The 15,285-nt window shown below is 36.3% G+C and overlaps 5 protein-coding genes across 6 annotated transcripts in view; 3 read left to right on the forward strand and 2 right to left on the reverse strand.

Moving 5' to 3' along the window:
• Positions 1 to 240: 240 nt before the first annotated feature.
• Positions 241 to 1,261, forward strand: LOC107270136 (actin-related protein 2/3 complex subunit 5). The gene is made up of 3 exons (XM_015744854.2): positions 241 to 498; positions 607 to 679; positions 828 to 1,261. Exons 1-3 carry the CDS (start codon positions 344 to 346, stop codon positions 1,065 to 1,067), a joined length of 468 nt encoding a protein of 155 aa, XP_015600340.1. The 5' UTR covers positions 241 to 343; the 3' UTR covers positions 1,068 to 1,261.
• Positions 1,203 to 2,857, reverse strand: LOC107270135 (programmed cell death protein 10). Its single transcript, XM_025087567.1, has 6 exons — positions 2,735 to 2,857; positions 2,479 to 2,572; positions 2,230 to 2,407; positions 2,028 to 2,160; positions 1,792 to 1,956; positions 1,203 to 1,560 (listed from the first exon to the last, which is right to left on the reverse strand). The coding sequence occupies exons 2-6, from the start codon at positions 2,548 to 2,550 to the stop codon at positions 1,476 to 1,478; spliced, it is 633 nt and encodes a 210-aa protein (XP_024943335.1). The 5' UTR covers positions 2,551 to 2,572; positions 2,735 to 2,857; the 3' UTR covers positions 1,203 to 1,475.
• On the forward strand, positions 2,772 to 6,403 carry LOC107270126 (transport and Golgi organization protein 6 homolog). Of its 2 annotated transcripts, XM_015744837.2 has the most exons (9): positions 2,772 to 2,912; positions 3,003 to 3,055; positions 3,137 to 3,263; positions 3,338 to 3,569; positions 3,643 to 4,170; positions 4,251 to 5,462; positions 5,537 to 5,741; positions 5,813 to 5,964; positions 6,033 to 6,403. In XM_015744837.2, exons 2-9 carry the CDS (start codon positions 3,010 to 3,012, stop codon positions 6,327 to 6,329), a joined length of 2,799 nt encoding a protein of 932 aa, XP_015600323.1. In that variant the 5' UTR covers positions 2,772 to 2,912; positions 3,003 to 3,009; the 3' UTR covers positions 6,330 to 6,403. The 2 variants fall into 2 exon arrangements, with proteins under 2 accessions (XP_015600323.1, XP_015600322.1); XM_015744836.2 differs by having other exon boundaries at positions 2,869 to 3,055.
• LOC107270127 (rab3 GTPase-activating protein catalytic subunit) overlaps positions 6,327 to 15,285 on the reverse strand; it is a 17,915-nt gene continuing 8,956 nt past the window's right edge. Inside the window, exons 7-13 of the mRNA XM_015744838.2 lie at positions 8,373 to 8,430; positions 8,014 to 8,101; positions 7,607 to 7,926; positions 7,422 to 7,521; positions 7,034 to 7,353; positions 6,753 to 6,956; positions 6,327 to 6,680 (exon numbers count right to left, since the gene is read on the reverse strand). Coding sequence (XP_015600324.1) covers positions 6,453 to 6,680; positions 6,753 to 6,956; positions 7,034 to 7,353; positions 7,422 to 7,521; positions 7,607 to 7,926; positions 8,014 to 8,101; positions 8,373 to 8,430 — 1,318 coding nt within the window. The 3' untranslated portion in view covers positions 6,327 to 6,452. The remainder of the gene's footprint in view (positions 6,681 to 6,752; positions 6,957 to 7,033; positions 7,354 to 7,421; positions 7,522 to 7,606; positions 7,927 to 8,013; positions 8,102 to 8,372; positions 8,431 to 15,285) is intronic.
• Positions 10,553 to 15,285, forward strand: part of LOC107270128 — a 10,765-nt gene continuing 6,032 nt past the window's right edge. The window contains exons 1-2 of the mRNA XM_015744841.2: positions 10,553 to 10,750; positions 10,981 to 11,038. Of these exons, the coding sequence (XP_015600327.1) occupies positions 11,029 to 11,038 (10 nt within the window). The 5' untranslated portion in view covers positions 10,553 to 10,750; positions 10,981 to 11,028. The remainder of the gene's footprint in view (positions 10,751 to 10,980; positions 11,039 to 15,285) is intronic.

The raw sequence follows: 15,285 nt of genomic DNA on the forward strand, positions 1-15,285 counted from the left end.
GTATAAGTCGCTATTATAAATGACAAATTCCATTGAGGAATATGTATTTGGCTTGTTCATTCTTGCGGTTTCCTTTAGAGCATTGCTTATTTTTGAACCCACCTATAGTGCTTCAAAGCTTGTCCAAACCCTTAAAAACCACAAGACGAACAAGCTAATGAATAAAATGGGTCGCTTTCATGAAAATAAACTACATATTATTGAAATAGGAGGTAGCAAAGATATAATTTGTGGAACGCATCTTTATCTTTAGTCATCCTGACCGGAACTTAGTGGATCGTTTTATTAACGCTGAACGCACAACCGGGCGTGATCCAAGAGAAACGTCAGGTACGAAATCAAAATGTCAAGAAACAACGAGGACACTTCGGGGTCGGGTTTTCGTAAAATTGACGTTGATCAGTACAACGAGAATAATTTTAAGGAGGAAGATGGCGATGGAGGTTCCACCGCACCAACAGGACCGGATGAGAACGAAATTCTCACACTACTTACTCAATATCCTTTTCACTTAATTTTGCTCACTCGTTATCTCTTTGCGTTTCGTGATTGCTTATTTTATATTGTATATTAGTTAGCATTTACTTTCCTTAACAGTATTTTCAAGGGTAAGAATGTCGAGGCTCTTATTTCTGTACTCAAATCCGCACCACTTGGCTGTAGAAATCAACAGACAAAGGTAACCTATAATATTACCATCTACTGCAATATTCTGTATTAAGAATTAGATCATAAACATAGTACATAGTTTGCATGCATAATAATACTGTAGGAAACTTCTTAATAGACGTTTATAATTAATTTGTTCAAATTACATTTATTTTCAGGACAGTGCAAGAAATCTTACCTTAAAAGTACTACTGAGCATAAAATCCAGTCAAATAGATGATTGCTTAACACAATTAGATCGTGACTTGATAGATGTATTGATGAAGTACATATACCGTGGTTTTGAAATACCTTCGGAAGGAAGCAGTGGACATTTGTTGGCTTGGCACGAGAAGGTCTACAACGTCAGTGGAATTGGAAGTATTGTACGAGTATTTTCAGATAGTAAAAGGGCGTGAACTCTTGCAATAATATTGTTCTTCACAATATCCATTCGTTTGGGAACCTTTTCTTACTCGCCAATCCTCAATAATATCGTCGGACGTAGATAATCAAATCATACAACTTTTCCATATATGAATAAAACAACGTAATTGTGTACAATTGTCAATTAAGTAATTTTTATTTCTTTTACTTACAGCGCAAAATAATAGTGTTTCTTAGTTTTATGGTATTGTTATTTAATTTGATATAATACTGTTATACGCGACCTAATGTTATACGATCGTAAACAAGAAAAAGGGTGCTTTGGCTTAACAGCCATCATATCGAAAGAAACCCATTGAAACATGTATTTTCCACATAGTAATTTATCGACCATTTATATCCCTTGTTCTTTCTTATATTATATAGACTTACATTCTTAATTACTCGCATTTATCCTTTACAGTCACCATTATCATATTTGTCTGATGTATCAAGTATAATGCGCTCACGAATACTGCATTTGCTCTATAATATGAAAACACATTAATATAATATATTCTTATTTATATATTTGTATGAAAAAAATATTTCTATTTGATACAACTATCCATATATTTAATTATTGTTAATAATTGATCATAAAAATTCAATGGTGCACTTTAAAAAGTCTGAATGCAACTAAAAGATGGAATACCAATGAATAAACAGTTCACTGATCATTGACTAAAGGGTAGTAGCATATTAAATGGTACTTACTGTCCTTCTTTGAAAAACTCCTTTAATGTATTACTAAATCTTTTACTGTATTTAACAAACTCTCTTTTACGCTGGTCAAGGGCCTGTTTCCCTGCAGATCCTGGAATGAATCCTGTCACTTCGTTAACAGCATCTAAAAGCTTTTTAATAGCACTGGCAATTTCCCTTGAAAAGTCAAACATAGATTAAAAATCACTTAAATGTAAAGCATTTAACTACTTTTATACTACACATACTTAATAGTCTCAAGGAAGGTTTTACGATCTGTTATCTCATCAGGAATTCTACTAAGTATCCTCTTGAGTGACGCAGATTTTCTGTTAAGTTCCTGAAAAGCATCCTCTGACCTTGCTGATCGATATTCCACCACTGAGTAAATAGAATGCAAATAATTATTAAAATAAGTTTTATACAAAGGTCATATGCAGTAAACATTACCATCAAAATCGGATGCTGTGCCTTGCAAACGCAATACGCTCTCATTCATATCTAAATTGAGATCAGCACGGCGTACTATGCCTAAAACTAAATCATATGTAATACCGGGATGAGTACTTTCAGCTTTTGACAAAGCTGTCCGAAGAGTTTGGGCTGCAACAACATTCTGTCTTTCCAACTGCAACAGAAGCACCAACAAAAATGACTCACTCTATTCCATTTTTTAATTAAGTAATAACTGCTTAGTACCTTTGCCAATATGGGTCGTAATATTACAGGGAGAACAAGTGATGTAACTGGAGTTTCATCGCCCATTGTCATCCTTCAAGAGTGTTAAAATTGTCTACAGCAGAGAACAGAGAGAAGTTCCTAGCACGTAAAAAGACGCGTACGACTACTAACTAATTCGATTCACTTCAATGTGAAAACGAGGATAGTCCTGAAGATAAGTAGCATGAATGACTCGATAAGATAAAGCTAAAAAGAAATCAAGTTTCTAGCATACTAAGAGTCTTCTGACAGCTGTCAACAAACTGGATTCCTAATGAAATCAGGTTAACCCGAATAATGGATACTCGAGATGCGTAGTCTCTTCCACCATGTTTCCCTTTACATAGTTCTCTTGTCCAGTTCTATAATAGGAAATATAGGAGAAAGCACGATTGACATTACTCAAAACTTAAGTGCGTGTAAAGCTGATATACTACTCAGAAACTTGTATAGATTGTTACACACCGCACAACAACAATAACGGCTCATCAATTTTATTACAGAGAAACTATGGATTTTCACAATATTATCGTTGCTTTAACTACGAAAGAAATAGGTTGGTTAAAAAGTATTAAAGTATTATAAACATCGAATGTATTAAAAATCTTAATAAATTTGACATTATTTTAAATTCTAGAAAATGATGAAAATTTTGATGAAAAGCTACAAATTGTGTTGGAAAGAGCATTTGTTCTTATTCCTGAAAAAATTCAAACAGAAATTAATGAAGACAGAAACTCTGTAGAGACAGATTGTAGTATACGGTATTGTCAATTATTTTTCTACAATAATCGGTATTTTACATATGAAAATTAGTTCAATATTTTCTCATGTATAGCTGGAAATACTTGCATACTCTTCTCTATGTGTTAAATACTATGCAAAGGATTCAGCATGAATCACCAGAAGCATGCCTCAGTGTTAGCGATGTTCGTTCTATAAAAACAGCAATTGAGACTGTTGTATCAATGGGTATTCTACCATTTCTCCTTCCTAGAGTTGGTTTTAGTATACATAAATTGTATCCAAAGGCCATGAACATTCCTTTAGAAAATCTAACAGATATTCAGGTATAGCAACATAAGGTTCTTGCTATATGTTGTAAGTTATATTATGGATAATGAATTGATATGTTTGTTTCAGAAATATAAAAGATTATCTCATACAGTTCGCATTCTCAGTCAATGGTTTACTCAGACTCTTTTTAAAACAGTTGTTTTTGCACAGCTGGGTCCACTCATATCAGGTTTATTGCAACTTTCGTATGTGCCGTTAATGAAACCATCAGAAAGTACATTCTCCAGTTCAACATTAATGTCAAATCAGTTTGTAATGACTGCAAAACTTTATATGCAGTTGAGAAACGAACAAGAGGAGTTTCAGATAATATTAAAATCTTTAATAAATAACTGTCCAGGAAGTGCTATTATAAAAGAACTTATGATAGTGCTTGGAGTTAAGAATGCACCAAAATGGTTACGCATAGAAACGCGTAAATGTCTGATAGATATAATAACACAAAGTAATGGCGTACTTGCTTTAGTACTAGCAGTTTGTGATGATATTTTGGATTTGGGTGCTCATTGGGGCAAATTAGATATCGTCGCGTTACTGTTAGCCACTTCGCAAGAGGCAGATAGTCAAAAATACTTTGAATCAGTGTGCTCACAGGTTTGTAAATGGTCTAAAATATTACAAACTTTTTATCATACAACTATTACAAGAAGCTTACTTGTTTTTATTTACTACAGCTAGTAGACTTGTTGAAATCAAAAAGCATAAGGCATGCTTCAACAATTGCGAGTTATTGCATTAGAACACTCTATTTAACTAATGATGAAATTTGTACACAAAAGATCATTCATGTAATAGCAGCACCATTGTTGTCTAAAACTGAAAAATTGAACTATACTGAAGAACAATTAACTGAGTGCATAGAGAATTTATCCAAGTGTTTTACCACAAGTGAAGCAAACTTTAAGAGTTTACCAAGTGATTGTTTACAAGAATTTGCGATTCCATTATTCCGGCTGTACGTTCAAGCCCGTAAGAGTATTTTGGCACTTCGAAATACAGTACAAGAACTATTATTAGTGTTACTATCCGATGCAGCATCGAGAAATACTATTTTTTCTGTTTTTTTGGAAGATAATAGTATCGAAAGCTATAAATATTTTGGGGAAAAATTGTCTTTTGCTCTTGGTCCTTCCGGAGGATTTCAAATTATTAAAACAGAAACGAACATTAGTCGTGAAGAATTAAGTGACAGCCTTATGGACTTGATCAAAAATGATAATAACTTGTTGTCCGCTTTATTCACCTACTTATTAAATAGCCTGGTACATTTAAAAAAACCTACCCGGACATGTGATAATCGCTTGGAAACACCGGAGGACACTATAGAGTTTATTGAGAAAAGAGTAGTGACTATTAAATTATTATCACAACTAGCGGCAACACCATCAGTCCAACAAGCACAATTAGAAAATCCAGAGGCATTACTAGCCTTTATAAAATCATTGTTTGGAGAGAAAAATTTCAACTCAGACGCAGCGAATAAGGTCCTTATCACTGAAAATGATATGGAAGCATTGTATATTGGTTTAATGCTGATTCAAATGATACTAACTGAAAGGGGGAAACCAAAAGATTGGAAACCATTTACAGATCTTCTTAACTATTTGACTGGTGTGCGTGGTTCTATTAAAGAACATGCAGAGCTTAATGTTTTGATAGAAGAATTGATAATAATTATCAAAACGAAAGGTAAATCAGTAACAAGACATTATGAAGATATGTCAGTGGACAGCAAGAAGTCAAGCGAATATGAAAAAGCTATAAAAGATTTGGCAGATCCTTTGCTTCCTATTCGTGCACACGGTTTAATAGTTCTTACGAAATTAATTGAATCACGCGATCCCAATATTATGGCTAATAAAGATATAATACTATGTTTCTTCCAAGTAAGTATAATAAAGATGAACCTTCATTGTAACATAATTTATAAAAACGATTATAAATTTCTGTGTCAATTTAGGAAAATCTAAAAGATGACGATTCATTCATCTATTTAGCGGCCATAAACGGCTTATGTGCTTTGGCATTATTATTCCCGGACAAATTAATTCAAGTACTCATTCAAGAATATATTAGTATGCCCACTAGAAGTGGATCCAATGAAATACCACCGGAAACAAGATCAAAACTTGGTGAAGTTTTGGTAAAAGTCACCAGAGCTTTAGGTAATAGAATTCTAGTGTAGAGAAAAATATTCAAATTGATAAACAAAGTTAATCATATTTTCATAAAACAGGTGAAATGGCTCAATTACATAGAAATGTATTAATAAATGCCTTTTTGTGTGGAACTCGTGATCCGGAACCATTAGTGCGTGCATCAAGTTTGTCTTGTCTGGGCGAATTATGCAAAGTTTTAGGATTCCGTTTAGGAAATATCATAGTTGAGGTAAGAAGATAGACAAATTTAATAACATGCCGATTAGTTAAGAATATACTAGTGGAATTATTATACAGGTTCTTTACTGTATCGGCTGTATAATAAAAACTGACAAAGCACTGGAATGTCGAAGGGCCGGAGTGCTGGTAGCAACATTGCTACTACGAGGATTAGGAAAGGATGCCTTGAGGAGTCTCGGCAGCGACCTAGTGACTGTGTATCGAGGACTTATTCATTTAAGGGATACCGATGATGATCCTGTCTTACGCCTTCATGCGCAACTCGCCCTGGAGGAACTCGATGATATTGTCAAGGATTTCTTGTTTTCAAATCCAAAACTTCAGAAAAATATATTCCTTTTACATTCCACATAACTTGGCTCCACAAACACATGATTTATTGTGCAACCGTTTAGTTTATACTCAATAAAATTTATATATACAAATTTTGTCAAGCAATCGTTTTTGCTATCTATTTAATTTCCGTTATCGTGACGATTATATAAATATTGTATCCTCCGAAAACAAACCCGCCATTCTTATGTATTCACGCTTTAGGCAAGCATATAAACGTTGAGGTTGAGGCGTTGAGGTCGGAGATGGTCTTGGAGTAACAGCTCGTAAGATAAATTCTTTACACACGGGTTCCGGGAAGGTTTTCTGCTTGTTATCACCGGAAACATCCATTTCATTGTTGCTGTTACTCATAGTCAATATATGAACAGCCTGCAATAATTCAACATTTTAATATTGCCAATGAACAGTCTCAATAAGACACACATCAACCACTAGTAATACCTTCTGCGCCTCTCGAAACATCGTCGTGATTCTGGTACCAATATATCCCGTGGAACCACCAGGAACAATTACTTCCTTGCCGCGCATCAGTTGCACCAAGAAGGATGTCAATTCTTTTGAATCAGTGTTGCCACCGAGCTTGTGTTGTAAGGAATTCACTTGAGCTACCAACGCCTCCACTCCCTCAATATCAAATGTAATTTCCTGAAGAATTTCGAACAACATTCCACTGCAAATTCCTTTCCGGCATAATTAAATTTGATAATATAAGTGATACCAACCTCATATAACTGTAATTTTTGATGAATAGGTTTGGTAGCGAATTGTAGCTTGTTAAGTATACTTTGTGTGACGTCAGGCAAATTTGGCAGAGCTTCCTGTTCCTGTAAACTTAACGTATAGAGCGCAGCGTGTGTCAAAGATGGTAACAACAGTTGAGCAACTTGACCGAGACGCTGAGAAACTAAATAATGTATAACTTTTTCAGCTTCCCTAGTGTCATCAAAGAGACGTTTCTGACGATGGGCCGGAACCGGCTGTGCGGAACTCCAAGCTCTGGACCATGGATTATTTGGAATCATCATTCTTGGTGACAGATGACCTAACCATTGCACAAAGAATTAAACAATATAACTGAAGGTTCGTTATAGCATTTTACTTAGCAATTACCATTAGTCTGTCCCCATTCATCCAATCCCTCCTCTTCTATCCAATCTCTGGGCGAATACCAGCGAATAAAGTCTTCAAGTACAGCTCCTGGATTGGCTGCCTAAAATCCCACGACAAAGCTAAAAAGTACTATATCTAATTTAACAATAAAATCTAATAAATCCCACATGGGTATATCATGATACTTTAAACGACTCCATATCCGAAAGTAATGATGCACTCATAAGCCTTGCACGCATTTCCGAAGCATGCTGATCGGTTCCTAACTGCATCATCACTTGAGCATCTTCCTCGAGTTGATCCTCAGTTTTTGGAACAGGATCCTGAGTGACAGGAAGATAAAGTGCTTCTCCAGTTTTCACTAGACGAAGACTAGGATGCTTAGCTAATCTCCCAGCAGGTCTATTCCATAAGGAATGTTTAGTTTTCTGTACTGTCTTCACTGAAGGTTCCTCCTCATCCGTAGGCTCCTCACTGGTACACTCAAAGAATTCCTCTTCGGATTCTACAAGAAAAATAAAAGTCATTGCACTTGTTTCTTTTCTTAATATATAAAGCAGAAAAGATATTAGTGTAAAAAATAATTCATTACCCGTATCAGGATCGTCGATATCCATACTCTGCGACTTCAGGATGCATTCCTCGCGTGCTTTTTTCCGCTCGATGCAACAGTTCATCATCTAGAGAACAAGACAAATCAAGAAATGTCACATGTTATCACGAAGGAAATTAAGAATGGGGAAAGCGTGTGGCTTGCTGCATTAATGAGTGACATAGATACGCATGCATGTATGTGTCATAAGTGACGCACGTACCCACTTATTCAAATAGGGTTTTGCAAATCGAAATATGCGAATGGCATTTCGATTGGCAAATACAGTTAACAATCAAGCATCGTGCATCTGATATAAAATTGCAATAAATTCAACATCTAACAAAGGACATTCTTACCTGAAGTTTTTGATGCAAGAGACACGTCCGTACAGAATCAGGGAATCCAGAACCAACACTGTAATTTAAATATTAGCATCAATACGTTTCAGTATATAAGTTCATTATATATAAATACTTATACAGTGTTCCTGAAATTCATTAATTACTGACTTTACTAATTAACGTAGGTTACGTTAAAATAAAACTTTTTATGTATTCATTTCGACAAATGTGAAAGGTTAATGACCTGGAATCCGTTATCATATCGAGCTGTTACGTCAATAGTCTTGTATCGTTGTGAGAAGCCTGACAAGTAAAAGAACCAAAACGCGAAATCCTTTACTCATCGGGTACACCCTGTATACGTAGAAGAAATAAGGGGAGAAATCACTTATTTTCTAGAGCGAGTCAAGTAAAAGGCATCCAAAAGAAACAGATGTGCTTATGGCCCATGCACTTGACGTGTATCAAACAGGATCCACAGCGAAAAGGTATTATGCGTGAATATTCGCACTAGTTCATTCGACCAGCAGATATAATAAAGCAAAACAACCTGTTACAGTGCATTCTATTGAAAGATGTAATTTCTGTTAATTACAAAGACACGTAACATTTCCGCTAGAAATCAGTACGTAACGGTAAGAAACCGAGGTAGCATATGTTTTTTAAAATATGACCTGACCAAGTGGTAACAAACTTTGTTTGATCAGACGGTGTAAACAATTCTAGGGATTCATGCTACAGTCTGTGAGTGGTAAGGGAGAGAACTTATTTGAAAGTACGTAAGGTAGAGAGAGATAAAATATAATTGAGGGACTCTGCCAAGTTTTCGTAATCCACGTGGTTCATCCACGAGGCGTGTTGAACAAAGTACGTAGTTATCCTGGAAGGAGCAACAGGTGGGCGATGACCTCAAAGAATCCCTGCGCGAAGGTTTTACACGTTTTACTCACACGAACATTAGTAATGCTGTAGAGGTACTGGTATAAAGTTACTAGCAGTGGGCACAGTCCGCGAATGGTACCTGTACACTGTAGGTACGCTATACACAGTTTGAATTTCTATGTACTTTCCTCTGGCACCGCAAGATAAATCTGTATGGAAATTAAAAGACGTACGATCAACTTCCATCTGACGTGTAAATATACACCTGGGTGTTTACCGTAGTAACACTTAATTCCGATACAGAAGTTGCACAGTTAAAAACTGTAATAAGCACAGATACAAGTAATTCGAGTCCAATTGACATTAAGATGCCAAACTTGAAATTTGATATTACAATCAAAATAATGGTTATGAATTCTAATTATGGGCAGCGCAAAGTGTGTTAATACAAATATATGATATATTTACGTTTGTAAGGAATTCAATCATAATACGTGAAAATTCATAAGGAAGAAAAAAAATTTGATATCTGAACAAGACCCGAGCTGGCGCTCGACTAACAGATGTATTTCAAACACAGTGATTATATCTCGTGAGATCCCCTCTCGACACTTATCAGGAAAAATTGAAATAGCAGTCGTTTTAAACTGTCTGATTTCTCAAGATGATTTCAGAGTTAATTAATATTGTTATATACAAAATTTATGGTGTTATTAAATAATGAATACTACAAATACCTAGAAAACTTTTCAACCGATTTATAAGCAAATAGAAACTTGTAATGTTAAACAGCAAATACACTGCTGTGGATATGCAAACAGTTACGTCCAATATCTATAACTATTGATTACTGTACAGCATGGAGCAAAATTTTGTATTTATAAAATAAAATTATTCTCTCAAAAGCCTCGTGTTTATATTATTAATTTAAATTTCTCACTAAGAATTCATTCCGCACGGGGTATCTCAACAAGGCAAATAAATCTATTATCAAGAAGTAGATTCTTCAAAATACCTAAGTATGTTATATATCATTCTTATTGCTTATACCGTCGCATTAACTCAGGTATAGTATAATCCACGAGTATAACGTACACCATCCTATACTAAAATATACTATACGTATGTAAATCTGAATGAACTATAGATGATCCTGAGTCTATCCAACTCCTGACGGTAGGTCTGACCAAACCTGACTATCTGGTCAAACTATATCTATATACACCTGGCTCGCTTATTCTCACTGTTGAAACTCTCTCTCTACGTGTCTCTCTGGTATACCAGCGCACAGCACATAGCAGACAGCACACAGCTCACGGGCATACAGCACCTTCTTAGTTAGCCTATCCTACCCTACTCTACCCTACCTTGCAGAGGTACTACTAAGAGAACCACGGTGGAGGTACAGGACTGAATTTTACAGCAAGTTTTCTTGCAGTCGAGTCCAAGAAGAGCACGATGCCGGTGCTGCATTCGATCATATAACGGGAGGCCAGTTTTACACACCTACGGTACGGGTCGAGATCCTGTCCGGGGAATTACCGAAGATAATAAAAGCTGATGCTGTCATGCTAAATAAAAATGAAATAATAAAAAAAAAATATATAAAAACGACCAATTGAATCAAAACATTTGAACGCTTTTAGGGAAACTTTGTAGTGGCTGTTTAAAAATTTATTAACATTTTTTTCATTTATATTTTATTTAACTGTTTTTTGATATTTGTTTTCGTGTGGTGAAGATTTTTGGTGCCGATCGGATCAATCAATATGTATCAAGAAGGATAACTATGGGAATGAGTGAGTATTTGAATGAATTGGTAATTCGATATCCAGTTAGGCTTTTATTACGTAAAAGTTGCTTAAGAAAGCGTTAAGAATTACTTTTCGAAATACAACTGATGTTTTCGCGTACCGTTTCAATATAGTTAACTGATGATACTTCGCCGGTACAACTGACAGTTAACTTTGTATTATCACAGGGGGAATATCGTAGTAGAGATTAGAAAATAATAATCATGATCTCCTTGCCCAGTTGCTTGGTCGTTATAATCATTGGAGCATGGTGCTCTGGTGGCTTCGTTCTTCTTCGTTTATTACGTGCACGCATGTCAGGGAACCGCGGAATATATAAACAATTCCTTCTAGCATTAAGTAAAGGTAAAAGGTTTACGATGTTTAATGGAATTTAAGACTACAACGAATGAAATGTACCAAAAGTAGTTGTCAATGAAAATATCCCTCTATGAAATTGAAAAAAATAGTTCCCGCTTCATAAGCAATACCAGTTGGTATCGTATAAATCGTTCAAAGGTTATGGCACGATAAGTTACCGAGAAGTGGATGAAAAATAGTTTTGAATTGACTACTGGCTAATGGCTGAGTTGAAATTTAGCCATTATACAGAGTGATTCGATAGTTTCGCAAGAGACGCGAGAGAGAACGAGAGAAAAAGAATAACGTCGACTATTACGGATCGAGCCTTCGTTTATTTCGAATCTGATTAACATACACGCTCTATTACATCGGCATGTTTTCCTATAATGCTCCACGGTTGAAGTATTTCTAGCTGGGCCGGTGAGAACTAAAGGAAATACATACCTGTACACGTGGACTGAAAGGTAATTGAAGAGAAGTATATATAGTGTGATTCTGGCAACGGATATTCGAACGTGGTGGTTTTTTCCGAGAAAAGAAAGAATGCGAGTAATAATAAAGGTGAAGAAGGAGAAGAAGATTGATTAAAAAAAATGATAAACGAATCTTAACCGGAATCGTTAAAAGTCCAGGAAAATTCTCGAGGACTCCTCAAACGGAAACGGAGTTTATCCAGTAATGGCGCGACTCTCATTTCCGGTAGCGCTTCTTGACTTCCGCGCGAAACTGCATGTAGAGTAACTGCAGCCAATCGATCAAAAGTAAGATGCAATAACGTTAAATGAAATTGCAACGACGGTACGGCATTCCGTGACTAGCAAAGACAAATAATAAATCTAGATACTTGAGGAAAATATGTAAAAAGTAATTTAAATGAAATTTTCAAGAATGAAACGGATCTCAAGTGAATGAACTAAATTAACTAAACCAGCAGAGACGCTAAACGTGTTCTTTGAGAAATGAGAACAAAGAGGACAAAAAAGACCGTAAAAGAAAATGCATTCTGGGAAAAGGAGAGATTTCAATGCGCCGGATGCTTATCGACAGCCAAAACTGTATCACTGGAACGACATCACTGCGAGTCACAGTTCCCGTGATTATAACTTCCGTTTCGCGATGCGTCTCATTTTACATTCATTGTGTAACGCGACTAGGCAAGACAACAAACAAAATACACGCAGATCTCTCACTGAGACATCCGCACAGAGTCGAGTAGAAAATTGCTATAGAAATATGTTATAGCGTCGACATAACCTACGTAACGTGGGTTATTTTAGAAATGATATATAAGATAAATTAAAATCTTATAATGCGTCAAAATTCGGGACGTGCCGAATCGAAATCATCATTAAAAAAATGTTGTTGAACAGGTAAACGTAACATTGACAGAATTCCAACAAGTTTTAACGCAATACGTTAAGGTACAAAGCATGATACCTCAAAGCGATAGGCATTGGAATTCTCGCTGGCAAACACGAGGAACAGGATCGGGATTCGACCTCGAAGGACGAGAAAAATGAAGATGGCCTGCAAAACTCGTTTGGGCTTGAGACTATGTATGTAGCGTGGAAATCGCTCCAGTTTGATAAGACGTACTGCAAGAAGTGGATTGATAAGGATACACAATATATTCCGTAAACAGGAATTGACGTACAAGTAAATGGATTTTCCGAGACTTTCTCATGGAGCGCGAGAGGCTTACGTGAAAATTTCCTAATAAAGGAAGACTAGCATCCGGGCAGTGTCTCTTATTCAGAAAGGACAACAACTTCACTTCCGTCCTATTATTATTAGACATCCAGAGCGTCCGGTGGGATATTTCTCGCCGAGAAAAGTATGCTTCGGAGGCCACTTGTCGTATTGTGTAATTAGCATAAGAGACCAGACAACAAACACAAGACACAGGGACGTGAAGTTATTTCGAAGAGACTTCTTGCGAAATTATCAAGGAACGTGAAGAAATAGATGGTGGCACAGGCTTAACGCCCCGAGACACTAGGGAACGTGTCTCTATATCCTATGTAGCCTACGTTCCTTTCTATACTGAGTTTATCCTAGGTACCTGGGGCTAGTGTTCTTTGCCGATCAAACAATTTCTTAGAGGAAATTGAAGTTACGCCGATTGGACAAGGTAAAAATAAATCCATAAAATGGCTGGTGCGATTTTTCAAAACAACTCACGGCTGTCTCATACCTCACGAATTTTGTTAGCCAGCCTTAAAATTCCATGGAATAACATTATAAGATCTCGAAGCCCCATTTGAATAAGCAGGATCCCGGATGGATTAGTCACGAACCACAAAACATTCGAAATCAAATATGGATAAAGAGAATCTTCAGAACATACATAAACGCATAAAATAAAGAGTTGAGTGAAGAATAAAATCGAAGAAAGTCTAGAAAAAAAAAAGAAGTACTGCATACTGACAAAAAGTGATTCGGGTCGCGTGAATGTATCGGAATGATTCGCATTGTTTTTTCGTCGAGACGTCCGACGGGACACTAACGAAATATAAAGAGGGCACATCTCTTCTTCGTTATTCGTAGAGAAAATCGAGCGTCGTCCATGCGAAGCCAGCCATAACACCGCACAAATAATTCTCGACAATCATTTTAACAGAGAAACCATTCACTTCGAGTATCTCAGATGGAATTCGATCATGCGTACTAAATACCGCGTATATGAAAGTCGCATCCAGATTCCATTAGGCATTCTCATTTCCCTTGACATTTTTATACGCCATTCATATACCGCGACAACTCTTAATTTTTAACGGTCACTATTTATACTTTTCATTCGTAAATTGTTACTATGAGAGTGAATTCTTGACATTTTCGAAACTGCCTTATCATCGGTTGTCTACTATTCCAATAGGTCAATGCTAACAGGATACATTATTAAGAATGCTGTATGGGATGAGCGAAGGCTATAAAAAATCAGAGAGACCATACTATGGACAACACGTATGGCGTAATTTAAAAAAAAAAGGATCCTACGCGTAGGAGGTAACGAAATAACAAAATGTCTTTGACGACAGTCCCACGTTTGGTTCGTTTAAGAAATCTGTTACCTCCTATCGAATTAACGGTTTTCTTTTCTTTCAAATATCATCTCGTCAAACGCCACGGAATATATGTATAAAGAGCCTCGTCGAAGAGAATCGACACGATACCAAGTCAGTGTTCCTTAAAAGATATACAGGCCACCAAGATGGTGGACGTAACAGTACCTACAGAGTCACTGAGAATACACAGTATCTGAGCTTACCGTTATCTGGCATACGTAGACATTTGGAAGGTCATTGAAGGTGCTACGAAGTGAGCTGAAGGTGGCATTTGAAAAGTAAAATGGGAAAAAATTATGTCAGACAATGTAATCGGAATGAAAAAAAAAAAAAAATTTGTCCAATCGTAATGTACTATTTGCCTAACCCGCATCGAGGTATTGAATAGAACAAGAATATCAATTATTCACATAGCGATTACTCATGGTTTCATAGGAAATTCATTCGTGTCCACGCCTTACAAGAGACACTTCATCATAGATAGAGAAATTCTTTAGACTTTCACCAAGATCGAAAGATCATACACGGTGCGATCCTCTCACGTATTGAAATTCATCTCCGTTCCGTTACGCAAGCGTTACGTGCAGATGCGATGAACTTGCGGAAGTGAGTTTCGATAGAGCGACGTGTGAGTAAATGGTAAATCGTCGCGCCATGAAAATTGCTATATGTTAAATAAGCATGAGCGTACTAGAGACAATTTCAAATCCGTACGTTACATTAACCTTAATAGCAATGACGAATTCAGGAAAAAAAATATATATCTTTCCGGTAAATCTCGTGTAAAGAAATCCGTTAGTACAACACAGGAGAGGAGGCGGGGGG

The sequence above is a fragment of the Cephus cinctus genome, unplaced genomic scaffold, assembly GCF_000341935.2.
Source record: "Cephus cinctus unplaced genomic scaffold, Ccin1 Ccin1_scaffold0705, whole genome shotgun sequence".
Lineage (NCBI taxonomy): Eukaryota > Metazoa > Arthropoda > Insecta > Hymenoptera > Cephidae > Cephus > Cephus cinctus.